The 24,802-nt window shown below is 42.1% G+C and overlaps 1 protein-coding gene across 1 annotated transcript in view; it reads right to left on the bottom strand.

The window, feature by feature from the left end:
* DCC (DCC netrin 1 receptor) overlaps positions 1–24,003 on the bottom strand; it is a gene marked incomplete at both ends in the record, with an annotated part of 936,944 nt that extends 912,941 nt beyond the window's left edge. The window contains one exon of the mRNA XM_081097320.1: positions 23,913–24,003. Within this exon, the coding sequence (XP_080953446.1) occupies positions 23,913–24,003 (91 nt within the window). The remainder of the gene's footprint in view (positions 1–23,912) is intronic.
* Positions 24,004–24,802: the final 799 nt, after the last annotated feature.

The raw sequence follows: 24,802 nt of genomic DNA, 5'->3' as shown, positions 1-24,802 counted from the left end.
AGATGTCAAAGAGGAAGCTGTAGGATCTTTAAGAGAAATTTTATATAAAAGATGTTTTCCCTTGGCCAAAAGGATAAACTAATTGACTTCCAATTTCCTCAACTCAACTCTTATATATCTTAAAATTTTATAACAATAGAGAGTTAAAATTTTTAAAAGTTAGACAAGTATATATATGTAACTCATTTACTGTGTGTGTGTGTGTGTGTGTGTACTAGTATTTAGTATACAAAATATTCAAGTTTTAACAGTAAGTATCTGGGTCAGGTAATAATCTATATGTGTTTTTTTCTATTTATCTTTTCTAAAGTTTTCTTCATTGAACACAATTACTTTAGTAAATAACACAAAACAATGAACATTTTACAAATCATTCAACAAATCATAGATCCAGTCATTACATGCTATGTGATTTGTTCTAGGAAGACCCCTTGGGGGTCATAAGGACAGTGAGTGTTTACTCCACAGAACAGAGGCAAAAAGCATACATGACTAAATCTATGACATTAGCCATCCATAGAGTGAGGTTGGAGACCCAGCTGGCCTCATCTTCTCTCAGATCTGAAATCCCCATTGACAGCCATGGAAGACTGACACAGGGAACACCAGCCTGCTCAGGTGTCACAGTTTCAGGGAGCCAGTGAAGCACAGGAGGAGCCCAGGGTCATTGGGGAATGGCCAGCATATGGAGGAATTGTGTGGGCAGTCTAGCTGGCAGACTGGAGGGTGGGGTGCCAAGGTCTCGCAGAATCAGGTGAGGGGATACCTGGCCTTCCAAAGTTTCTGGGGAAAGTCAATATTGATATCTTAGAAGAGAGACTTTGGGGACCTGATTGGCATAGGCACTGGCCAATCAGAATGAAGGGAGCAGGGCACATTGGAAGATCCTGGACAGTAAATATTTAGCAACCAGTGAAGATATATTTTAATTGTTTTAGAAATCTGAGCATCCGTACCGGTACTTGAAGATTGACTAAAAATGATTTAAATAATTTGTGTAATTCACCAATAGAGCCGAAATCTCTTGCTTTTGACCTGTGCCCCTCCTTAAGTTCTATCACATGTCCGAGATCTAGAAATTACTGGGGATTATATCTTTGCCTGAAAAATATATCTGGTGGTAGAGTCCTCTGAATCAAAGAAGACAGGCTGAAGTAATGGGCAAGGAGGTTTTCTATACACAATAACTGCCAAGAATCTCTCAAAGAAGTTGTAGTCTTCATTGGTTGTGCAATATAAGAGAAAGGAGAAATGAGGGCCTTCGAAGGGTGCCCTTGTGAATCTGATTGCCACTTATATGCTCTCATTTCAAAATATAAGAGTTCTAGAAATAGAAACAGAACCAATTGATTACATAATTCCATTAATTAGTCCAAGCTGAACATGGTCTGAATACAGACTTCATGATGATCTCTGAGTCTCCTATGAGACCATAAACCAGCAAAATAAATCCCTAAAATGCATCTATAGACCAGTTAAGAAAATGTTCTTTTATTTAATGTAAGGGGCTCAAAGAACAAAGAGAAGTTTTGTTTTATTCTGTCCTCACTCCTCAACTTGGCCATACCAATGGTCATTAGGAAAGATACAGATTTTCTTCTTGAGCATTTGATAACAATAAAACATTGCATTTTCCTTTTAGGTTCCTTTGGTGTTCTTAGTTTGAAGGGTTAATACACACCCAAAACAGATACTCAATCATAGATTGTAGATGCTAAGAGAAAAAATAAATAAAACTTTGGGGTAAAATATAAAAAACATTATGGAATGCAAATATCCTCTTCCTGGCATCCCCTGAGGAATTTATGAAAGTTCACTAAATGGAAATTAGACTGTTCCCAGTATCTTGTTTTCAACCAGATGACAAGCCAATGTTTGGAGTTAGGGTACAGAAAGATGTGATAGGTGATCTCTTGACAGAACTTCAAGGAAGAAATCAACTGCTACCAAGGTCAATCACTTCTCAGCTCCTGGTAGGAAACATAACCATCAGATGTGGATCTGTGGGAATCAGACAGGCTGGGGCAAGTGGAGCTAACATGGCTAATGACCATCAATTGTCCATCCTTAGGAATGGCCAGGCTTCTGCAAATAGGGCCTGCCATCCCTGGAAGACAGGCACACAGAGGCTGGATCTAGCAGTTCCAGCTTTTGAGATGTCGCTTGACCTTTCCATCCTGAAACAGCTTAGCTTCTGCAAGGAAAAGCCTTTCACAATCAAAATGCCATACACAGCCACGGGCATGTTTCTTCGTTCAATCAAGAGTTTAATGGCATTGTTCCTGGAAAGAAAGCAATGCTGTCACAGAATAATCGTCAAACCACACATCTCAAGCTTCGAGTAATCCAAGGCCCAAAACATATAGAGGGCGGACAAGTCTATGAAAAATACCCCCAAATGCATCATTTATGGGAAGCTCAGCTTTGATTCATTAAAAAGAAAATTCAGTGCCTTCTAGTTTTACTCCTCAATATTCATCATCTTTATAGGTCAAGTCAGTGGTATGACAAAAGGTGAGATACGATTTCCCCCTTCTTCCCAATATTTCTGCAACACACCAGAAATAAAATGTTCTTGACCTGATGTTTCCCATAGATTTCAGCACAATAAAAAGCCTCAAGATTGCTTCAAAAGTGGAGATCCAAGTTCCAATGGAAACCACATTCCTCAGGCAGTGGATGATCCATCATTCAAAGTTACTGCATTTGTCATGCCCCAGATGACATTTCTAATCACCCAATCCATTAAAATGCTTGACTAGCAGTTGTATCTTAGTGAACCAAAAAGAAAAGTGGTTTGAATAAGGAGAATATGTTGAAGTTCAATATAATGAAGTAAGGTTTCCTTTTAATACCTCTCAACTAATTTCTCATCACCTCTTCACTCTCTAATAATATTTAGATTTGATGTTTTCAGATTAATTCTGATTGGTCCCTTGGATGCTATTTTCCAACAGGACAAAGTTAAAATGCCAAGGAGGAAGACAATTAACTCCTATGTGTTAATGGGAGAAATCTCTGTGATTTGAAAATCTATTTGATAAAAACTGTAGAGAAATGAAAGCATAATGATGCCATGGCCATGAGAGAAATAAAAGAGGAAACCAGCAATACCTTTGTTTTCCTGCCTTAGGCTTAATACACTGTTTTATGAAGAAGTTATCATAGCACAAATGCCAACCTATATTTATTTCCACCTAAATTCCAAGGGAAAAACATCAATAATTTCTATTGCATCATCATTATCATCATCAAGAACTAACTGAGGGACAGAGGTAAAGAAAATATATTCTTAGTCATTTCTTTCACTCACCCAATGGTTTCATTAGCAAAAGACATACTGCATTAGCAAAGTAATACCAGGTACATGATTAGTAACAAATTATTGGAATAGAAAGCATAATTCTTCAAGGCACTATGGAGTTGAGTGTCTAGAGCAGCCGTGGGCAAACTACGGCCCGAGGGCCAGATCCGGTCCGTTTGAAATGAATAAAACTAAAAAAAAAAAGACCGTACCCTTTTATGTAATGATGTTTACTTTGAATTTATATTAGTTCACACAAACACTCCATCCATGCTTTTGTTCCGGCCCTCCGGTCCAGTTTAAGAACCCACTGTGGCCCTCGAGTCAAAAAGTTTGCCCACCCCTGGTCTAGAGCCATCAGAGGTATAGGTAGGGCATTTGTGGAGTGAGCTGACTGAAGAGGCCGGATGTCAGCAGCCTTGGGACAGTTATTCTGATCTTGACACTGTTTAATGCAGTCCTCTGGAGCACATTTGAAAGTCTCATGAAAGAGCTATGATGACAAATGTTAAAGTTTCTCTGACAATATTGCTAATTCATGAGCAATTGCACCTCTTAGAATATGGGAAAGGTTCAAATAGGAAGTATGCTAGTGCTGGGACGATACTTCTCAAACTGTGGCTTGCATGTATCACAGGAAGGGATCTTGTTAAAATGTAGATTCTGAAGCAGCAGATCTGGGATGAAGCCCAAGGTTCTGCATTTCTAACAAGCACCCATGTGATGCTGATATGGTGGGTCCCTAGGCCACACTTTGAGAAGCAAGGCCTTAGGGAATAGTTGGGCATTTCCCAGGCCTTGGAGGTAACTTCTTTACCTCCATGTGGAAATAAAAGACAGGCTTGCCGAGCACTTGTCTGTCATTGAAGGTGATCTGCTTTGTGGAGATCATTTTCATCCTATCATGTTCTCTAAATGGTAGACAAATGTTAGAATTTTTTGCTTCGTTTTGCCTTGTTGTCGCTGTTGTTTTAAGATAACTTACTTACTTGGTAAAAAGAACACAGGACTCAATGTTTCAATGTGACACAAAAATAAACATAACTTCCCTCAAGTTTCACAGTAATTGTGTGGCTGATAGGAAAAGAGACAAAAGACTGAACAAAACCAGTGCACACTGATTTACTCTGGAGGGATAGAATTATGGAGCAGTTTCCTTCTCCAACTCACACATTTTCATAATACTGCATTTGAATTTTTACAATAAGCATATATATCTTTTTGTGCAGCATTATAATAAAGATAAGAACATAAATATACACCAGACTTTGGCAGGGCCAGAGTTCCACCTGTACATGGCTGTCAGCTCGGTCATCCTAGCAGCACCACTTTGAGTTGCTGTGGCCTTATGGGACACAAATTAGGCTATTGGGTATACCCTTCAAAATTTGTAAGAAAGAGGAAAGAATCAGTTTTAAACTTTTAAGATTTAGGATCACTTTCTCTTCACTGTGCATGTAATAGATCAGTGATGGCAAACCTATGACACGCGTGTCAGAGGTGACACACGAACTCATTTTTTTGGCTGATTTTTCTTTGTTAAGTGGCATTTAAATATATAAAATAAATATCAAAAATATAAGTCTTTGTTTTACTATGGTTGCAAATATCAAAAAATTTCTATATGTGGCACAGCACCAGAGTTAAGTTAGGGTTTTTCAAAATGCTGACACACCGAGCTCAAAAGGTTTGCCGTCACTGTCATAGATGAATCCACTTACCCATATCTAATCATGAGTAAAAGCAATGCATTCCTACCATCAATCCCAAATTAGTGCTTTCCATTCTAGTAGCTGCAAAATAATGAAATGGTTCAGGAACTGAAGATTTTTATTCAACTTCACCTTTGGCTTACTTAAGCAAAATCATCATTCCTGACTAAAGGCTTAAATGTTTTTCAAACGAGTTTCCTTGCTGGCACAGCTCTTTTTTTTTTTTTCTTTTTTTAATAAAAGCATACAATGGCCCTTGATTTTTATAAAAAACGATAGAGCATCTCTTTAATAGAAAATCAGGTTATTGATTAATTGATTATATGCTGCTTCACAAATGCCAACTTAAGCACAAGTAAGGAGACACTATTGAATGTTCGTAATTCAAAGGCTGCAAGACCACACTACACGGTTGCATGATTACCGTCTCCTATTTTAATGAAGACACAGCACAGCACTGTGTTGGCCTAATTTACACAATATATCAAAACTATGTGAAATTCCCTTATTCTAGAAGAGGAGAGAAATCACGAACACATATGTGACTTACAGAGCTGTGCCTTGTTGATCAGGTAGGGAATTAACATTCCAAAGCCGTAGTGAGAATGTTAGGCTTTTATAAGGTGGCAGTGAGTTCTTTTCAGAGGAAATTGAAGTGCATGAAGCTGTCTTATAACTTGTTAGTGAAAACTGTGACATTTGAAAACGATTAACAGAAAATTGAGTTTTTATGTAGGTAGATACTCAATAATCTAGGAATGCCTAAATCATAAATGGCTCCTAGGAAAATATCACCTATTTGGAAAGGAAAGGGGAATATTATAAAAATAGCAACAATAATATCATAGTAATATCTACTCTTTATCTACAAATTACAGCATGCATTCCAGAATGTGTGTTTTAAAGCCAGCATTTAGGTCTGCAATTTACTAGCACAACGCCATGGAAGAATTGGCTCGCTTCCTCGTGCCTCACTTTCACCGCCTGGAAAAGGGCATAATATTAGTTCCTCCCTATTGTACTGTGAGGAGTAAATAACTTAATCTGGGAGCACACAGCAGCTGGGCCTGAGTGTGGCTACACATGACAGAAACCCCATTACAGTGGCGGAAAACTAAACAGAGGCTTCATTCCTCACATACACAAGAAGTCCAGAAGGGAGCCGACGCAGGATGGCATTGCTGCTCCAGGAAGTGATCCTGGACTAAGTTTCTCCCTATTTCCTTCTCATTGTCCTTAAGAGGCAACGCAACGCAGCGTGGCTACTCCTACTTCTGGCCTCACGTCTGCTCTCCAGACAGAAAGGAAGAAGCAACAAAGGAGGATGGAAGTGGTTCTCAGATCACACAGTAAACCTTCTCCAAAACCCCAGGGCATCTTTCGATTCCATGACATTAGCCAGAACTTTCACATGGCCACTCAGCATCTTGGGAAATAGAATCCTTTAGTTGGCATTGCTGAGTAAAAAGAAAAATATCCTTTTGATAAATAAGGAACTAGTGGGTAATAAATATTTTTTAAAATTTTTATTGATCATAGAGAAAGAGAGGAATAGGGGGAGAGAGAAAAAAAAGGATTTTTTTTTCCACTTATTTATGCATTCATTGGTTGATCCTTATATGTAACCTGACCAGGCATTGAAACCACAACCTTGGCATATTGGAACAATGTTCTAACCAAATGAGCTACTTGGCCAGGGATGGGTAATCAATATTTTATATGTACTATCTGCCATATCACTTTAAACCACACAGGGTCTCATAAATATTGGTCATTATTATAATTATCGTATAGAAAAGTACAGGGGATTTCAAAGTTAAGTGTGCACGAAAATCACCTAGAAAGCATGCTAAAGTGCTGTTTCCTAGTCCCTCCTGGTCTTCCAACGGGCTGTGATTTAGGTGTGAGGTGGATGGAGCCTGGACTTTTGCATTTTAAAAAGTGCACAAGTTGCCGAAACTGGTTTGGCTCAGTGGATAGAGCGTCAGCCTGTGGACTGAAGGGTCCCAGGTTCGATTCCGGTCAAGGGTATGTACCTGGGTTGCGGGCACATATCCAGTGGGAGATGTGCGGGAGGCAGCTGGTCGATGTTTCTCTCTCATCGATGTTTCTGACTCTCTGTCTCTCTCCTTTCCTCTCTGTAAAAAATCAATAAAATATATTTTTTAAAAAAAGTGCACAAGTGGGTGCCCATGCAAATACACTTTGAGAGAAAAAAAAATTAGGAGCTATTGAGACATCATCTACAATTCTCAGAATAACCCTACAAAAGAAAAATGGTCACCCTTATTTTAGACACGAAGAAACAAGTTTAGTTGGATTAAGTACTCTGTTTTTTGTCCCATTCTTTTGAAATAAGACAGCACTTTTTAAAATACAGTTGAATTTTAGAACAGTTTTGGATTTACAGAAAAATTGTGAAGATAGTACAAAGAGTTCCCATCTACCCTACACCAAGTTTCCCCAAATATTAATAACATTAATATAGAACGTGTATTAAAATTGAGTCAATACTGATGCATTATTACTTGTTAATAATGCATCAATATTTTATATAATTTCTTTGGTTCTTACCTACAGTTTTTTTTCCATTCCATAACTCCATATAAGATAGCATATTACATTTTATCATCATGCTTCCTTAGGCTTCTCTTGGCACTGATAGTTCCTTAGACTAGCCTCATTTTTTATAATCTTGATAATTGGAGGAGTATTGGTCAGGTATTTTGCAGAATGTTATGAAATGGTGTTGTCTGCTTTTTCCTCATGATTAGACTGAGGTCATGAGCTTGGGAAAGGAAGGTCACAGCGATGAGGTGCCAATTTCATCACATAATGCCAGGGTTCCGTGCGGTAACATGGCTTATCATTGCTGAAGAAGGCCTTGACCTCTGGCTGAGGGAGTGTTCATCAGTTTCTCCTCCTTAAAGTTACCCTCCCCCACCCTGCATACTATGCTCTTGGGAAGGAAGTCACTGTGCTCAGCCCATACTGAAAAGAGTGGGGGTTATACTCCACCTCCTTGAGAGCAGATTATCTATATAATGAATAGAAATGGAAATAGTTTACTCCTTCCTATGTGCCAAGGACTGTGATAATCTTTTAGTGTAATGTATTTTTTTCTACCCCATTCAGGAATGGCTCTCCTAAAAAGCAAACAAACAAACAAAAAAACAAACAAACTAGTCTATCTCTGGGATTATTATATAGAAACTAAGTATTGACCTATTTTATCTTGTTCCCTTTTCATATATGTGAGGTGATAAATGCCCTAGATACATTAGTAACAGAATTTAAAGAGATAGCAAATTCTATAGACTTTACAAATTTGCATTTTACTTTTTGCAGGGTTCCCTTGATTTTTTCATAGAAACTCTGGAATATTGTCAGTAAAATTAGTAATAAAAAGAAGATGAGGAAGGAGAATAAAATAAACTTCTCTGTGGTTAAAAGCTGAGTACTCTCAAATTTAACATATCCTTAATTAAACTTTGTATGTCTTATGCATAAGAGCAATTTGAGATTCTGTTCAAACTTGAGAATAACAATTATATGAAAATCAATTGATTAATGGTATTTATTGAATAATTAATATTCATCCAGCATTATACTAGGCACAAGGAAACATGTGACTTTTAGACATGACTTTTTCAATAAATATATTATCCTCACTGCTATAAAAATAAAAAAAAGGAACTTTTACCATTTACAACAGTATGGATGGACCTGGAAAGCATTATGTTAAGCGAAATAAACCAGTCGGAGAAAGGTAAATATCACATGATCTCACTCATTTGTGGAATATAATGAACATATACTGATGAACAAAAATAGATCCAGAGACAGAGAAACACGGAATGGACCATCAAACCTCAGGGAAGACGGGGGTGGGGGGGGGGGAGGAGGGGGGGGGGAATAGGGGAGGTAAGAGATCAACCTAAGGTCTTGTAGGCATGCATATTAGCATAACCAAAAGACAGGGACACTGGGGTGATGGGGGCTTGTCCTGGGGGGGGGGGTGAGAGTGGCCTGGGAGGGGTTGATGGGGGAAAAAGGAGACATATGTAATACTTTAAACAAACAAACAAATAAATAAATAATCCTACCATCTCTAAAAGATATCCCAATCTTGAAAATCAGCCATCTCTAACAGTTTTTTGGCCATGTAATTGGCAAAAAAAAGTTAGTTGTAGACATCAAGTTTTACTTTTGCACAGGGTTAGAGGTAAGGACTCCACGACGCAGATGGATATATGGCCAAGGTACACGTTGTTTCTAAACCTCCAAATGGGTGCTCATCTTCTCTGGACTTAATAGCCCTTGCTGCCACCCCTCATCATTCTTCCTTCAGACCAACAGCATTTGTCTTGTAATACCCCTGCCCTGCTGAACACACTTCAGTATTTCTCCCACTCCCATCCCTACCCCAGGTACCTAACTGGGGGAGACCACCATTCTAGCATACCTGGGGCGGTGCTATCATTAACTCTGAAAGCCCTGCTTCCTGGGAAAGGTCTTGGTCCCCAGGAACTGCTGGGCACCCTATAAAAGCTGCAGAAACAAGGGCCAGGCAAGTTCTGAAGCTCTCTGCACTCCTGCTTCTTCTTGCATGTCCCACTCTCGCTGCCTGTGACTTTGTTCTTCCTCTTTTCCTTTGGTTCTTTCTTGAGGGTTGATCACATTATCTTTCCTAGGCTATAGGGGATAAAATGCATTTTCTCCCTGAGAGGCAGTTTCGCCCTTCTATAAATAGAATTTTACTCTAGGGGGAAAAAACAGCAGCTTTACATAACCTTTCACCAAAGCCCTCCTCACTTTCTTCTGGGACCAGAAAAGGGCCTACAGTTCATGAGCTAAGCAGAAACCTCTCTCACCAGGAAGAACGCTAGTGATTTTCATTCAGATTGATCCAATCTGCACAGCTGAGCCCCCACGTTGTCTTCTAGTACAGTCTGATCTGAGCATGTGGTTAAGCTCCTTCCTCCCTCAGGCAGTGCAGAGCCAAAGCTCCAACTCCTCCCAGTGAGCCTCTGTCTGTAAACCTTTACTTGTATCAATTGCCTCAGGGACACCCCTTCTCCCCTGCCACAGACGCCCAGACAAATGAGCACCTGGTCTGTTTCATGCTCTGAAGACCATTCCCAATCAAAAGGTGAGGCTCAGCATGGGGTCCCCTGGTGGCCTGTCAGGGTTTCACTTTGAGCAGGTGTGTGATTTTAGCATCATACCTGAGAGGAAGAGGAGAGAGGGTAGAGAAGGTCCCAGGCCCCCTGTGGTCCATTCAAGTGACTGTCTTTTTCCCTAGGTCTGAGTATTTTTAAGGATGAAAAGAGATAAAGGGAGGGAGAAATCTGGAATGAAAACCAGCTGGCCTTTTAAAAATGTGACTGCTTTTCTTGAACATTGATGAGAAAAGGAGGGAAAAGGCAGATGAAACACTCAAAGAGCATTTTCAGAGCATTTTCAAGGGCTTTAAATCTCAAGGAAATTAAACATGACATGGCCTCCAAGAAATATACTAAACCACAAACCAGAAGACTTTGATGTTGGCATAGTTTCCCATCACGATCAGCTCCTCAAGCCAACGCACTTCAGAGAGGTTCAAGCTAAGACTAGACTAGTATGGAAAGAGCATTTTCCCATTAACTAGATTTTTAGAAGAAAACAGAAACTGGGTCACTTCCCTCAATGGGTTTTCAGTGCCCTAGGGCAATGTCTCCCGGTTGTCTGGGATTCTAATTCAGTATGTCTGGGTGTGGCATGAGTCTGCATTTCTAAAAATTTTGCAAGTGATGCAAAACTGCTGGTCCATGGACCCTCAGATACAGGTTCTCAAACTTGACTGCACATTGGAATCACCTGTAAAGGTTTAAAAAATACTCGTGCTGAGCGTCATCTCCAAGATTCTAAATTAATCTGTATGAAGTAGGGCTGGGCATTGATGCACAATCAAGGTGACAGCCCCTCCTCCAGAAATAAGACTCATGAGATGAATTGTAGTTGACACTATCCATTAACCAAGCAAGTACTTGCTTCTAGGTGTTTGTGCTGAGTGGGTCTGTAGGAAATGGATGCCGTTGACCAGAGAGAAATTAATGGGGGAGGTCAGTTTGGATGAGGAATCTGCAGGGGTTGTGTTATATGGTGCCAAGTTTGATCAGTATTGCACTGTGTCAGGTCTTACTTAGCTAAACCTGTTAGCTTCTAAGTCCAGGAAAGGCATTGACCATGGCCTGCTAAACCACAGCAATGAAACTAAGCATGGACTTGATTTCAAAATTGCTGTTGGAGTCTGACTATCTTATTTATTTCTAAGTCTTTAAAATCATCCACTACAACAATGAAATTGAGCAGGGTTCTAGAGTGGCCTCCCTGTGCCTGTGAAATTTTCTATTTGTAAATATTGTCTCAGTATAAATCTAGCCATATAAAGATAAAAATACTGAAAATAGCTAGGATTCATGACACATTTATTAGATGCCAGGCATTGGAATAGGTATTTTATATATCTCATTGTTGGACTGAGTTTATCTTCAATTTACAGGTAGGAAAAAAGAGGTTATTTTGTCTCTATTTTGCAGATGGATAACGCAACGTCAAAGCCACTAGCTGGCAAGCTTTTCTCCCTGGGCTGTGCCACCTGTCTTATCATGACCAAAGACCACAGGACCATGCAACAGACTCCTTGGCAACCTATAGCGGTAGACCAAGAGTTGCAAGCTCAGTGACTTCTAAATGAACTGTATCTTAAACCTAAGAGAACATTCATCCATAATTTTAAGAAATAGTAATGGAGAGAAAATGTGAAAGAAAGAAGCATATTAGGAAAACAATCAGAAAAAATCTATTTTTAAATCTTAGGTTCATTTTTCCTTTTTCATTCAATAAGAGTGCTCAGGTACACATTTTAAAGGAGGTCACAGGAAAAAGAAAAATCTCATGCCAAACCATATATAGAAAAGGTAAAGCCCTATTTTCTCTGCTCAGGGATAGCTCCCAAAGAATTAGCCTGGTACACAAGTTTACTAATAATCATTTGCATTTGTCTAGCTCTTTACACTTTTCAAAATCCCTTTGCCTGGGTTACATTTGTTATGTCCACACAACCCTATGAGGTATTTCTACACATATAGGATAGATAAGTTCATAAATTCACATCAAATAGTTAATAAGAATCAGGACAAAGATTGCCTATATAATTTGCTTAAATTTTTGTTTTAAATTTATTGATTGCTTTTAGAGAGAGAGAGGAAGGGGGGAGAGAGAGTGAGAAAGGGAAAGAGGGGAGAGAGAGGGGAGAGAGAGAGAGAGAGAGAGAGAGAGAGAGAGAGAGAGAGAGAGACATTGGCTTGTTGTTCCACTTGTTTATATACTGAGTGGCCAGATTATTATGACAACCCCATCAGTACTTCATTGACACTTCCAAAAATACTGAATATTGAAAACTTCCTAAGTAAATACTCTCAAGGTTTTATTATTATTATTATTTGCATAACTAATTCACTTCATTGTACTGATGGGGTGGTCATAATAATCTGGTCACTCAGTGTACAGTCACTGGTTGATTCCTATATGTACCCTGACCGGGGATTGAACTCACAATCTTGGCACATAGGAATGATGCTCTAACCAATTGAGCTACCTGACCAGGCACAATTTTCTTAAATATTTAAATGATTCTGCTGAGATTAGAAAAAAGACTTTGTCTTGAACTCATTTTAATTTATTCAAACAATTTTAGAGTATGTCTCCCTTATCTCCAAGAGATATAATCCAAGACCCCCAGTGGAAGCCTGAAGTCCTGGATAGTATCAAATCCTATACATGCTATGTTTTTCCCCCCATGCATACATTCCTTTTCAGTTAAGGGAAGCACATTATAGCTTCTCCTTGGCATGTATGAATAGCCAGCATCACTACTCTGGTGCTTTGGGACTATTAAGCAAAGTAAGGGTTACTTGAACACAGCACTGTGATACCAGGACAATCAATTTGACAGCCAAGACAGCGACTAAGTGACTAAGGAGCAGGGAGCATCCATAGCCTGGACACAAAGGACAAATAAATGAGTCATGTCCCAGGTGGCATGAAGCAGAACAGGATGAGATTCCATCAGGCATGCAATTTCAAATTTATGACTTGTTTATTTCCAGAATTTTCCAATTAATATTTCTGGGCCACAACTGACATCAGGTAACTGAAACCACAGAAAGAAAACTACAGATATAGGAGGTCTTTGTACTGAGTATGAGTAGCTACTGTCTGTAAGAGAGGAACCTAAGGTCTTCTCAGGCCTCAGCTGCGCTGTTATCATGCTTAGTAATACTCCTAGCCTTGTATATGCTGATCCTCTTTGAATTCACTGTGCTTCCTCCACTCCAGAGCCTTTGCTATCACTTCTCTTACCCAGCATTCTCTTCCTGTTCCACCCAAGCATCTCAACTTTCTCAGGGAAGCCTCTTTCATCTGCGGTGTTATTCTCCTACAATACTTTTTTGTCTTCAAAGCTCATCTCATTTGAAATTATGGATTTAATAATATATTCATTTATTAGCATTTCCATCCCACTAGGCTCAAAGGTCCATCATCATCTGAGCACAGGGTCATGAAAGGCTAGGGATGTATTTATAGCAACAGGCTGCCAGATCTGCCTGGAAAAACCCCGACTCCTCATTTGTACCATGCCCATAGCTTAGGGTCAACATGATTGACAACTCTTTACACTCTCTTCTTTTTGTTATTCTGTTGTTTTGGCCAATCTAAGGATACAAGGATGAATGAATTGGTTCTGTCAGCACATCTGGCTAACATTAATATATTAATGATCTAATGCATAAACATTGTAGTTGATATTTTTCAAAGTCGGTCCCACTTTGTAATTGCTTCTTTTTATTTAATGAGTACTTTGTTCTGTCTTGTATCCTGTTTAGCTATGACTGTGCCTGTCACCTTGACTTGCCAGTAAGCTATTGGAGAACAGAAACACATTTAGACCTTTCATTTAATTCTTTGTAACCCACAGCAAATGTTCAGTAACTATTATCTTGAATCAAATTATTAATCTTATTTGATCCTTATAATACCTCCATGATTTTGTTCGGCATTGATAGTCCTACCAGCTAAAAGAGAACACAATTTTTTTAAAAAAATGTCTTTATTGATTTCAGAGAGAGGAAGTGAGAGATATAGAAACATCCATGATGAGACAGAATCATTGATTGGCTGCCTCCTGCACAACCCCTACTGGGAATCGAGCCCGCAACCCAGAAATCGAACCATAAACTTCCGGTTCGTGAGTCAACACTCAACCACTGAGCCACACCAGCCCAGCCGGGCAAGAACACACATTTTAAGAGAGGCAAAATGGGTACCCCTGAATGACTGTACAAAAGCTAAAGACTATACCAAATCTACATTTCCTATAAGTGATTTGGAAAAGCTCACTGAGATGAGCACATTCAATTCGGGATCCTTGATTACCAGAAAGATATAAACAAACTAGAAGGAGATCAGGTAGGAAAAAATAAACATGATTAAGCAAGCTCCTGGAGGAGCCTGAGGAAAGAATAAATTAAATATTTATAATCTTGTTAAGTAAAGATTAAGAGGGGAAGCAAGAATGACTTATGGTTGAATTTTCTAACATAGTTCAGTGCAGAAAGGCAAAGTGTCAATGAGGAGGGAAAACAGGAACCAAGAGTTGGGTGACAGGAGCAACAGGAAGAACATTTAGCCCAAGACGGTCTAAGGTAAATTGTAAAATAAATTTTTAACAACCAGAACTGATATGCTGCCGAAAAGTTCCCCAAGGGAAATGGTGAACAAACCATCCCTGGAGATGTGTCAAACCAGAGAGAGAAAATAACTAAAAATGGTCCTGCAGGGAACATCTCTGCCCAGACATTAGACATGAAAGGGAAAGCTTTGCAGATTTTCTCTCTAATGTCTATTCTTCTGGGATGCCAGGAGGCTGAGAAAAGACGTGGAACAATGGATTGAGGGCTGGCTCTGGTGCAGGGGGTTTGCTTAGATGCCTCACCCTCGGCTCGCATCTCTAATGATGAGTCGACACATGACAGAAGCCACTTCGAGCATATCTGGGGCTTTGTCTCATCCAGGGCCCTTCATTAGGAAGGATGTCACATAGGAAGAGGTGAAACAATTCTGAACCCAAACAAAAACTGGGAGGTGTGCAAGCATGGCTGCTTGCTTGAAACCCACATCCACATATGTAACTATGATCCAATATGTGTTTTACCATATTGGAAACATACCCAAGTTCAAAAGGTCAGATTAGGATTTTTAACTCAGACTTAGCATCTACCATTCTAACTCTATGATAGAGTTATCTTTTAGTACCATGACATTAAGGGGATTTTTAATGTTCCTCCAATTAAGCCTGGGACCCCAGCATCTTGCTTCCCTGTAGGTAATATGCTACAAAGACATAGTAAACCTAATTGGACAAGATACTGACAAGATAAGGGTTGCTCTAGGTATTCGATAATCTTACAGTAACTAAAGAGCTCTTTTCCAGTTTAAAATGAGTGTACATTCTGGAAAGATGCTTAGGGAAAGTCTGGTCTAAAATAAGCATGACACAGTATCAGGAGACAACTTCCTAAAAGTAAGGTACTAATAACATCTATGCCGAAAGGCAAAAGGTTGCTAAGTAGGAAAATCAGAACAACCACTCATATCATTGATGCCTCAAAATAAATGGCTGCTCAGTTGGAGAAAAAGAATCATAGAATTAGCTTGCTGAAATCACAAAAGGCCATTAAAGTTATGGGAAAAAATGCTCAACCTTATTAGCAATCAGGGAAAAGCAAATTAAAACCACAGTGAGGTACTAATTTATATTCATCAAAATGAGAGAAAACTAAATATAAGGTAACACTAAGTATTGGGGAAGACAGGGAACAAAGGGAACTTTCTCCTGGTAGGAGTATTTGTTGCTGCCTCCTAAAGGTAGAGATATGGTTTCTATGACTCAGCAACTCCACTCCCATATATGTATCCTAGACAAGGTGGTGAACTTGTTTGGAGCACATGTTCAAGAGTATTTATAGTAGCATGGCTGACAATAGCAAAATACTGAGGTCCCAAAACTCCATCAATGGTTGATTGGGTAAAGTATGACTAAGTAATATCATGAAATATTATACAGCAGAGAAAATGACTGAAATGCAGCAATGTGCATCCTCATAGATAAATATCAAGTATTCCATGTTTGGTAAAAATGCAAAGCAGAGAAAATGTATATTCATTTTATAATGGTTAAGTATAAACAAAGCAAATAATATGCTAAAGATGCATATGTATATGGCAAAACTAGAAAAAAGGCAAAGAACACAAAATTAATAAAATTGCTGGTGGATACATGGATATTTGTTTCATTATAATTGTTATTATTATGATCCCAATGTTAGCATTATTAAGTATGCCAAACACTGTAGGTCTAGTATATAGTTCATAATTTAAATAAATCATGTAATGTTGAAACTAGTAATATAAGTAAAGTCATTTGGTCCATGCTGTCATTTAACAAATAAAAATATGTTGCACATTAAAAAATGGCATACAAAGTAGTATCAGATTTCAGAAATGCTACAAACCAATTATTTAAAACCAATATTTCCTCTAGTGAGGAACATGGGTCCTGATTTAGAATCTCCTCTTTTACTTTAGACACAATTTCAGCAAAGCCCAGCCTCTTAGTTCTCAAAAAATCAAAATTAGAAAAGGGAAGGACTGCTTTGTCAAAGTCGCACAATAGGAGAAGCTCGAGTGGGACACAGGCGAGTAGGTAACAGACCATTTGTACATCAGGAATAAAAATCTCAAGAAAACAAAAGAAGCAGCTCATGGCCATAGCGCAAAAATATAAACAGCCCTTTTTAATGTAATAGCTTCAAAAATTATCCTATAATATCAGATGATATAATAAATAACTGAGCTACAGCGATACCTTTGGTCTATTAAATGTAGGTTAACTCAGGTTTATGCAATTAAAAGGCAGTTAAGTGAGTGGATAAATATTTTTTAAATATATTTTATTGATTTCAGAGAGGAAGGGAGAGGGAGATAGAAACATCAACTGTGAGAGAGAATCACTGATTGGCTGCCTCCTGCATGCCCCCTGGGGATCTAGCCTGCAACCCAGGCCTGTGCCCTGACCTGGAATCAAACTGTGACCTCCTAGTTCATAAGTCAACACTCAACCACTGAGCCACACAGGCCAGGCTGAATAATTTTTGTTTTACTCTTTTATTTTTGGATAAATATTTTTAAAGACTATGGAAAATTAGTAAAATCTAAAATTGCTGGTGTTTAAGAAGAAACGTTAGTTACTAAAATATTGACTTGGGTAAATAATAGTTATATTAACTGCTCAACTCTTTTTTTTCTCTTATAAAAATGTAAAATTTAAGAACATTTTAGATACCAGAATAATGTTGGCATTGCTATGCCCTCTTGCCAAATCACAATACTACACTATTGAGTCGCTGTGTCCATTAGATCCACCGTAAAGATTAAATTAACTCAGTGGAACACGTTTGTCCTAGATACTCACAAGAGTAGATTTCTGGCAAGGACCAATCTTTAAAGGATGAGCCAAGTACAAGGGTAAAGTCCCAAATTGCAATACATCCTCCTGTTTAGTCCCATCATAATAATCACAAGTGGTATCAAGGGCCTTCTTCCCTTGCAACTGTGAAATGACTGAGCAAGCCAGAAGCCACAGAATTCAATTGTGTAACACTAAGCTAAAGTACATTGCAGAATCAGAAGGAGGTTACAGGCACTGGGCTCACAAAATTTAGCAGAGAAGAGAAACTTTCCCACCCCATGTCATTTTATAAGAATAGATTTTTAAAAATATGATCAATAAATATGGAACGGCCTGTGTGTTTTCAGATTGAACTCAACCCCCTTCATCCCTGAAGAAATGAAAGCTGTGAATATTACCATTGTTTGGAACTATTTATAAAAAGCATCATGTATTAGTATTGCCATTGGCAAATGACCCTCAATAGAAGAGGGGGATATTAAATCATACATGTTATCATGTATTTCAAAACCATACCATTAGAGAGAGTTTCGCCATTTATAAGCCACCAAGGAAAACATATTTACTTAACAGTTGAGTTAAGGGGACCTGTTGATCATTGGGCTTTTTTTTAAATCTCTGGCTAAAATTTGTCAAAGAAATTTAGAGCACTAGAGTAATTTTGATCATCAATCACCTGTCCTATATTTGCACTTGTTAGTGCAGTGCTATGGCAGAGAAATATAAGATAAGGAATCAAGTGTGGTACCAAGCTGTGCTTTAATTTACCCGGGTGCTGCAATTTATAAAGGTGCATAGTGATTTACATTTTATTTTTTGCTATGACCTACTTGGTAGAAGTAACATGTGACTTTTTTCTTGCACATTATTTTTTTAAATTAGCCTACAGGAAAAAGAAGCTGGAGTGTTCCTCCATACTTATTGACTAGTTTATTACTTGTTTTATTTGAGATCTTGTTTGGGAGGAAAATATCCTAAATGCTTTGGGTCAGTGCCATGCATTTATAATACCACTAAGAAAAGCTCTGATCTCTGAAAAGTAGTCACTTTGACGAAAATGGAAGTTCCAACCCGGTAACAGCCTCTTGAAGAACCAGTGTGCCTCGTTGGCGCAACCTACTGACCTCTGGTGCTCACATCTCTTCATAATGCCCGTGAGCCCCAGAACTTCAACACTGCCCCCGAGGCCGCCAGCTAGCGTCTCCTATGGTAAGAGCATGAATGGGCTGTCTTGAGAGTCCAGCTTAACCCTCCTCTAAAAGAGGCATTCATGATAATATGAAGATTTGTTTTTAAGGCAAATCTCCATGAAGTGACAAAGCATCATACAGCCAAGTTCAACACCGTGCCTGTGGGTCAGGGCCCTGGAGTCACAGTGAGGAAGGCTTCCCTCGGTTGTTGCAAGGGGGCAGTGTTGATGCCAGACAGTTTAGAGATGAGAGCTGCGATGCTGGAGAGACATGCTGGAGAGAAGCAAGGAGCCCGTGGCAGCCTGCAGAACATTTCACTGGGCATCGTGTTTAATTCAGTGTGTTTTAATCAAGAGTTACGAAGATCCCAGGCTATGATTCATGAAGGTATATAACTGGTGTGACCATTCAGGGAGCTCTCCAATCCTCCTCTGGGTCATCAGAATGAAAAAAATGAAAAATAAAGCCATGAAGGGAAAAGAAAGGACAACTCCACGCTTCCATTGTATGAATTGGAAATGTGCATAGTGTTCATCACTTCTCTTTAGGGATTGCAGCACGTTTCCAGAACCAAGTGACTTTTTATCTTTAGTTAATTAATCAAGTAATCCTCAGTGGGCTCATGTCATTATTCTTTTTACTCGGGCAAAAGGAAGACTTCCCTAAATTTACATAATACAGTTCATCTAAGAGATTATCATCTGAGGTAGATAATCAAAAATTTATCATTGGAGCTGGTAGCTGTGTATCAAATCCAAAACAGAGCAATGCATTCCTAATGGGGTGCCAGGTTCTGAGAGCGTACAGGCCATAGCCATGTAAAGTGGGGAGACCTATCACCAGCCAAGAAGAGCTCCCTCACTGGTGAAATCCCAGTGGTTTCCAGGAGTCTCTGTGTGAATAGCACTATCTTAACTCACTCCAAAGTCACACATTTGGGAGCTGGCATGGGGGTGGTGGTGGTGATGGTGGTGGTGGTGGAAATCCTCTCTTAATAAAGTACCCGAAACAATAGCAGTCTATTCTCATAAAGTTATTCTATCTGGTTTCACCTGGCCAGGCTGGCGTGGCTCAGTGACTGAGCATCCACCTATGAACCAGGAGGTCGTGGTTTGATTCCCGGTCAAGCCCGGTCAAGGCACATGCACAAGTTGCAGACTCAGTCCCCAGTGTGGGGTGTGCAGGAGGCAGCTGATTAATGATTCTCTCTCATCACTGATGTTTCTATCTCTCGCTCCCTCTCCCTTCCTCTCTGAAATCAATAAAATTATATTTTAAAAAAGAAGTTTCACCTGTAAAGTTTAGGATGGCAAATTCTCCAAACAGAGTCTTTGCTTTAAAATGTAACCTTAGGGCCCAGTCTTTTATGGAAAGAAATACTCTGTTCAGAAACTTCAGCACTGTCTGTGAACATGCAACACCACCTAAGGATAAGTGTGTGTGTGTGGTAGTGGTGGTGGTGGTGGTGTTGGGGGAGGGTCAAGATTTAAATCAGGGCTTGTTTCCAAAGGAGGGAGATGGAGATGGTACCAGATGACTCCAACTCGTGCAGCAGAAATTCTCCAGGAGCAAATCACATGCCTTTGAAGACTCTCAGTCTACTGGGAGCACCAAAGAAGAAAGGAAAGCCAGACAGAGAGAAATGTTTCCTCTCCTTAAGCATGTTTTTGAGGGTAACTAGAGTGTTGGAATTCCCTTGGAGTACTAGGGATCCCTTCCCTCTCCAGAAACAAGTAAAAATAACCCCTTCCACCCCTAAATCACTTCCCCAGCCTCTTGCCAAGCTTCCCATTGGCTGAGAAAAGCATCCTCTAGCCTACAAATACCCTGTGCTCTGGAAGAAACTTCCAGTAGGGCTTCCCTGGGGAATGCAGACCAGGGCAAAGCTGTTCCTCTTCAGCGGGAACAAGAAGAAAGTTTGCTGAGAGGTTCACTTGCCAGGGAATAAATGTAAGTCACACATGCTGAGAAGTTGTAAATCTCTCCCCAGAAAAAAATGCCTATGGGCAGCTCAAGCCAGCCCAGCTTTTAAGAGCATTAAAGCAAACGCTAAGCCTAATACATTCACATATCACACATGTGGTGACTGTTTCCTATGCTTCATAACTCAGAGGGCAACTGCTGCTGTGTGGGAAATGGATGCTGGACAGGCGGCTGGTGATTTATGCAGCAGCACTCACAAAGGAGTGGCCAGCCAGCCTGCCTGAGAGCCCCGGGTCCTGCCATGCTCCCCTCAACAGCAAGACCAGGTGGGGGCATGATCCAGTGTGTTTGGGGGAGTGAGAAGGGGACAGGGAAGGCAGCAAGGCTCATGTCACCATGTCTGGGCTACATACACTCTGATAGCATTTTTTTCCCAATAGAATGTAACGCAAACGTATGTATGAAGAATTAATTAATTCACACGTGTACCTGCTGTTTCATTCAGTAACATCTCACATCTAAAACTTTCATTTCATCTGAGATCCTGGGACTCGGTGTCTTTGTTAGTTGCTCAAGTGAAATACATGAGGAGATAGCATCTTACAAAAGCCAACTAAAAAGCCACCATCCCCTGCCCCCTTCCAGCATCAGGTCTGACACAGTTCAGGGGTGCCATGTGTGAGGCCATTACAGTTTCATAACCATGGACAGCAGCTTCAGACATGACCGGGGAAATGGGAAATGACCCAGAGTAACTGCTCATCTCCACAATCCTTTGTTAACCATCAGCAAAGTCTTTAAAACACCTCTCTGAATGGGAATTCCCCTGCCAGTAGACACTGGGCCTTAGTAAGGGCACCTCCTACTGGCCCTTTTGAGAGGGAACTCTGCTTTCTCCAGCACCAATTCCCTGCCATGGACTTGAAATGCAGAAGCGGTTACTAAGAAAAAGAGGGGAAGCAGATAAATGAGCAAAAGACTGGAGCGATTTGAATGAACAATATCTCAAAGCTGCACCCTTCACTTTCCTGGGACCTGTGCAAACTACGTCATAATTCATTTGCAAATAACAGGAAGGAATTTAGAAGTATAGGCAAGCTTAACGATTTAGATCCACAAGCCTTTCCACAGGCAGGTATGTAGAGTTCTGTCAGCCTTTTCAAATACAGGCATGCCTGCTGAAGAAGAAATGAAAATAAACCAGTTATATATGGCCTTCACTCTCTAGACAAGGAACTTCCTGAGAAGAGGGGTGTTTAACTAATTTAGATATTAGTAAATCACATATAAATGTCTCATTTAACGCCACCCTTCCCCAGACAGTCACTTGGGAAATTGCTTTAAAATATTTTAGTATAAATGACACCACATCATTGTCTGTTCTTGCACACCTTGCCTAGTGCAATATTTTCAGCCAATCATTTCCGGCCAAGCCTGGCAGACTTTCCACGGAGCCAGGGATGCCCCCTCTGAGCTTCCCCTCCCCTCCTTGGCCGTCTCCCAAACTGCCCAAGAACGCGCAAGCCAGTCTCCTGGGCTGGAGGAGGGTCCTATTCTCCGCAGCAGCTAGTATCTGCTGGTGCTGAGGAGGGGTTTTTAAAAGGACACCTACTCATTACTTTGGGGGATGACCCCCCAACCCACCTTCCAAAGGAGTAATTGCTGAGAACAAAGCTCTGGGAGAGAGGAGCCGGGGGGGAGGGAGCAGCCCAGAGGGAGAGATGGAGCCTGGCAGGCTGCTGGGAGCTGGGATTCAGTAGGTGCACTGAGCGTGAGCACACACACACACACACACACACACACACACACACTAGCACACGCACAGGCAAGCTCGCTGCTCTCGCTCTGATCACAGGACGGAGAGGAGTGAGGGGAGGTGTGGATGGTCAGCCGCCGCTGCTCCTGTGTGGCCGCCCCAGGGTTAGAGAGGCTCCAAGGGGCTCTGCTTCCCGGTCTGAGTCCCCAGCCTCCAGAGAGGCTCCTTCTCCGCTGGCATCCGCAACCCTGGGTGCTGCCTTGAGCAGGAACAAGAAAGCGCAGCTCGGGCTCAGGGCAGCTGGGTGCTTGGCCATCCCCTTTGATTTCCCATGCGTCCGTTACCCCAACGCCTGGCTCCTGCCAGCCGCTCTCCCCCAACCCCTATTTGGGGAAAGGTCGTTTCCAGGGGACTGGAATACTCAGCCGGCTCTTCCCCACTCCTTCCCCCCCAGGCCCGCCCCCTGTACCTCACTGCCCATCTACAGGGCGGTGAGGCCCAGCCAAACCAGTGGACATCAACTTGCGTTCTTCTGCTCTTTTCCAAATTCTCTGTGGCCTTGAAGCCCGGCTCCGGACTGGGAGTCTGCAGCAGCCCGAGCAGCCCTCAGACCCCTCTTTCTCCCGCTCTCTCCCATCCAGTCCCCAAACAGTTTTGCCATTTTTAATTAGAAACTGCGCTTGCCAAGCGCCAGCGCCAAGGGGCTGGTGCCCCGGAGAAGCCGGGAGGAGCAGTCATCTGAGTTTGGAAGTGTCCTGGAGACATCGGGGGCTTAGCTGGGAAATGAAATCCACCTTCAAACACATGAAACACGCCTCCTTCCTCCTACAACTCGGTGCCTCTTTTAGGCACCGCGGTCCCCTCCTCGGAGGGACCAGACACCGAAGCCAGCCGTCCCTTTCCTGATTCTCAGTCACCAAACGGAGGCGCATAGAACCACAAGCCGCGCAGCCCCCCTCAGCGCCCCGGGCGACCCGCTCCGCTGGGCCCCGCTGCCTCAGTTCCCCTCCTCCGTGGGTTTCCAGGGGTGTCCGAGGCTTTAGGACTCTAACCGGAGCTTTTCAGCCACGTCCCCATCACCCGCCTCCTCCCTGCCCCGGCTGGCCAGCTCCAAACCAAGGCAAGTATTGGCAAAAGCCCAGAAGCCAGAAGATCAGATTTAAAAACAGCGACGGGGCGCCCCTCTCCCCAGCCGCCAACCACCTCGCCCCCAAACGAAACAAAAACAACAAAAGTCTCCCCCGTCTGTCTTTTGGGGGGCGGGGGGGGGAGACCAGGCACAGAGCAACCACCGAACAACCGAACATCTTGCTTTCTCCTTCTGCCCCAATTCTGCTACCGGCCAAACGCAGAGGAGAAGGCAAAGGGAAAGGGGGGACACCGGGGGACACGGGGGGACACGGAGCGACACGGGGGGAGGGCGGCGAGGAGAAGAAAGGAAAGCAGCCCTTACCGGTGACTTGGAGATGCGCGCCGAGCAGGGTAGCTCCGAGGAGTACAAAAGCCAGCTGGGGTGCCCGGGCACAGCCAAGGCTATTCTCCATATTTCAGCCAACACCTTCGGGGCCGGGGGTCCTGGGCAGCGGCGGCTCGCACACACATGCACTCACACACGCATGCACTCATGCACGCACTCCTGCCCGCAGAGCCCCTCTGGCCTCCTCCTCCTCTTCCTCCTCCTCCTCCCCGTCCTCTTCCTCCACCTCTCTTCCCACCTCCCGGCGCCTCTTCTGCTTCCGAAGCCTTTCTCCTGGACCCCTGACAGGTCAGCGGCGAAAAGAGGCAGCGAAAAGTTCCATCCAGCAAAAAGTCCAAGGGAGCCCGAGGCCCGGCAACACCCCAGCAAAGTAACTCAGGGCGCCCGCGGGAGCCGCAGGACGGAGGACAGCGCTCCGCGCGGCTTCCGAGGCATCAGCACGCAGACTCTCCAGGAGGGACCCCGGGAGACAGAGGAGAGCGAGCCCGTGGCCGGCCGCGGGGGAAAGGGTGCAGGCTGGGTCCCTGTCCTCCGCCGGGAAAGTTGGAGAGAAAAATCCTCCCGGAGCCGGGGATGCGGTTGGCTTTTTCCTCCAGGAGCCAAGGGGAGCGGAAGGAGCGGCGGGGGAAGCGCTCTCACTTGTTACCGGGGTGTCCGCCAGCGGAGCGAGCCGGGAGTTGGAGCCGTACTCTCCATTGATCCGGAGGAGTGGAGGGCTGGAAGGGAAAATGTGGAGACCGGAGGGAAACCGAGTGGATCCGGCACAGATTCCACGCCAAGGGGGGTGGGGGCAGAGAGATGAGGGCGGAGAAGGAGAAAAAAGAGCGGTCCTTCCAGCAGCCGCCTGCGCCTGGTCTACATATCAA

Source organism: Myotis nattereri (genome assembly GCF_964212035.1).
Source record: "Myotis nattereri genome assembly, chromosome: 8".
Lineage (NCBI taxonomy): Eukaryota > Metazoa > Chordata > Mammalia > Chiroptera > Vespertilionidae > Myotis > Myotis nattereri.
The sequence above is the reverse complement of the archived record's forward strand: the minus strand, read 5'-3'. Positions and strand labels throughout refer to the sequence as shown.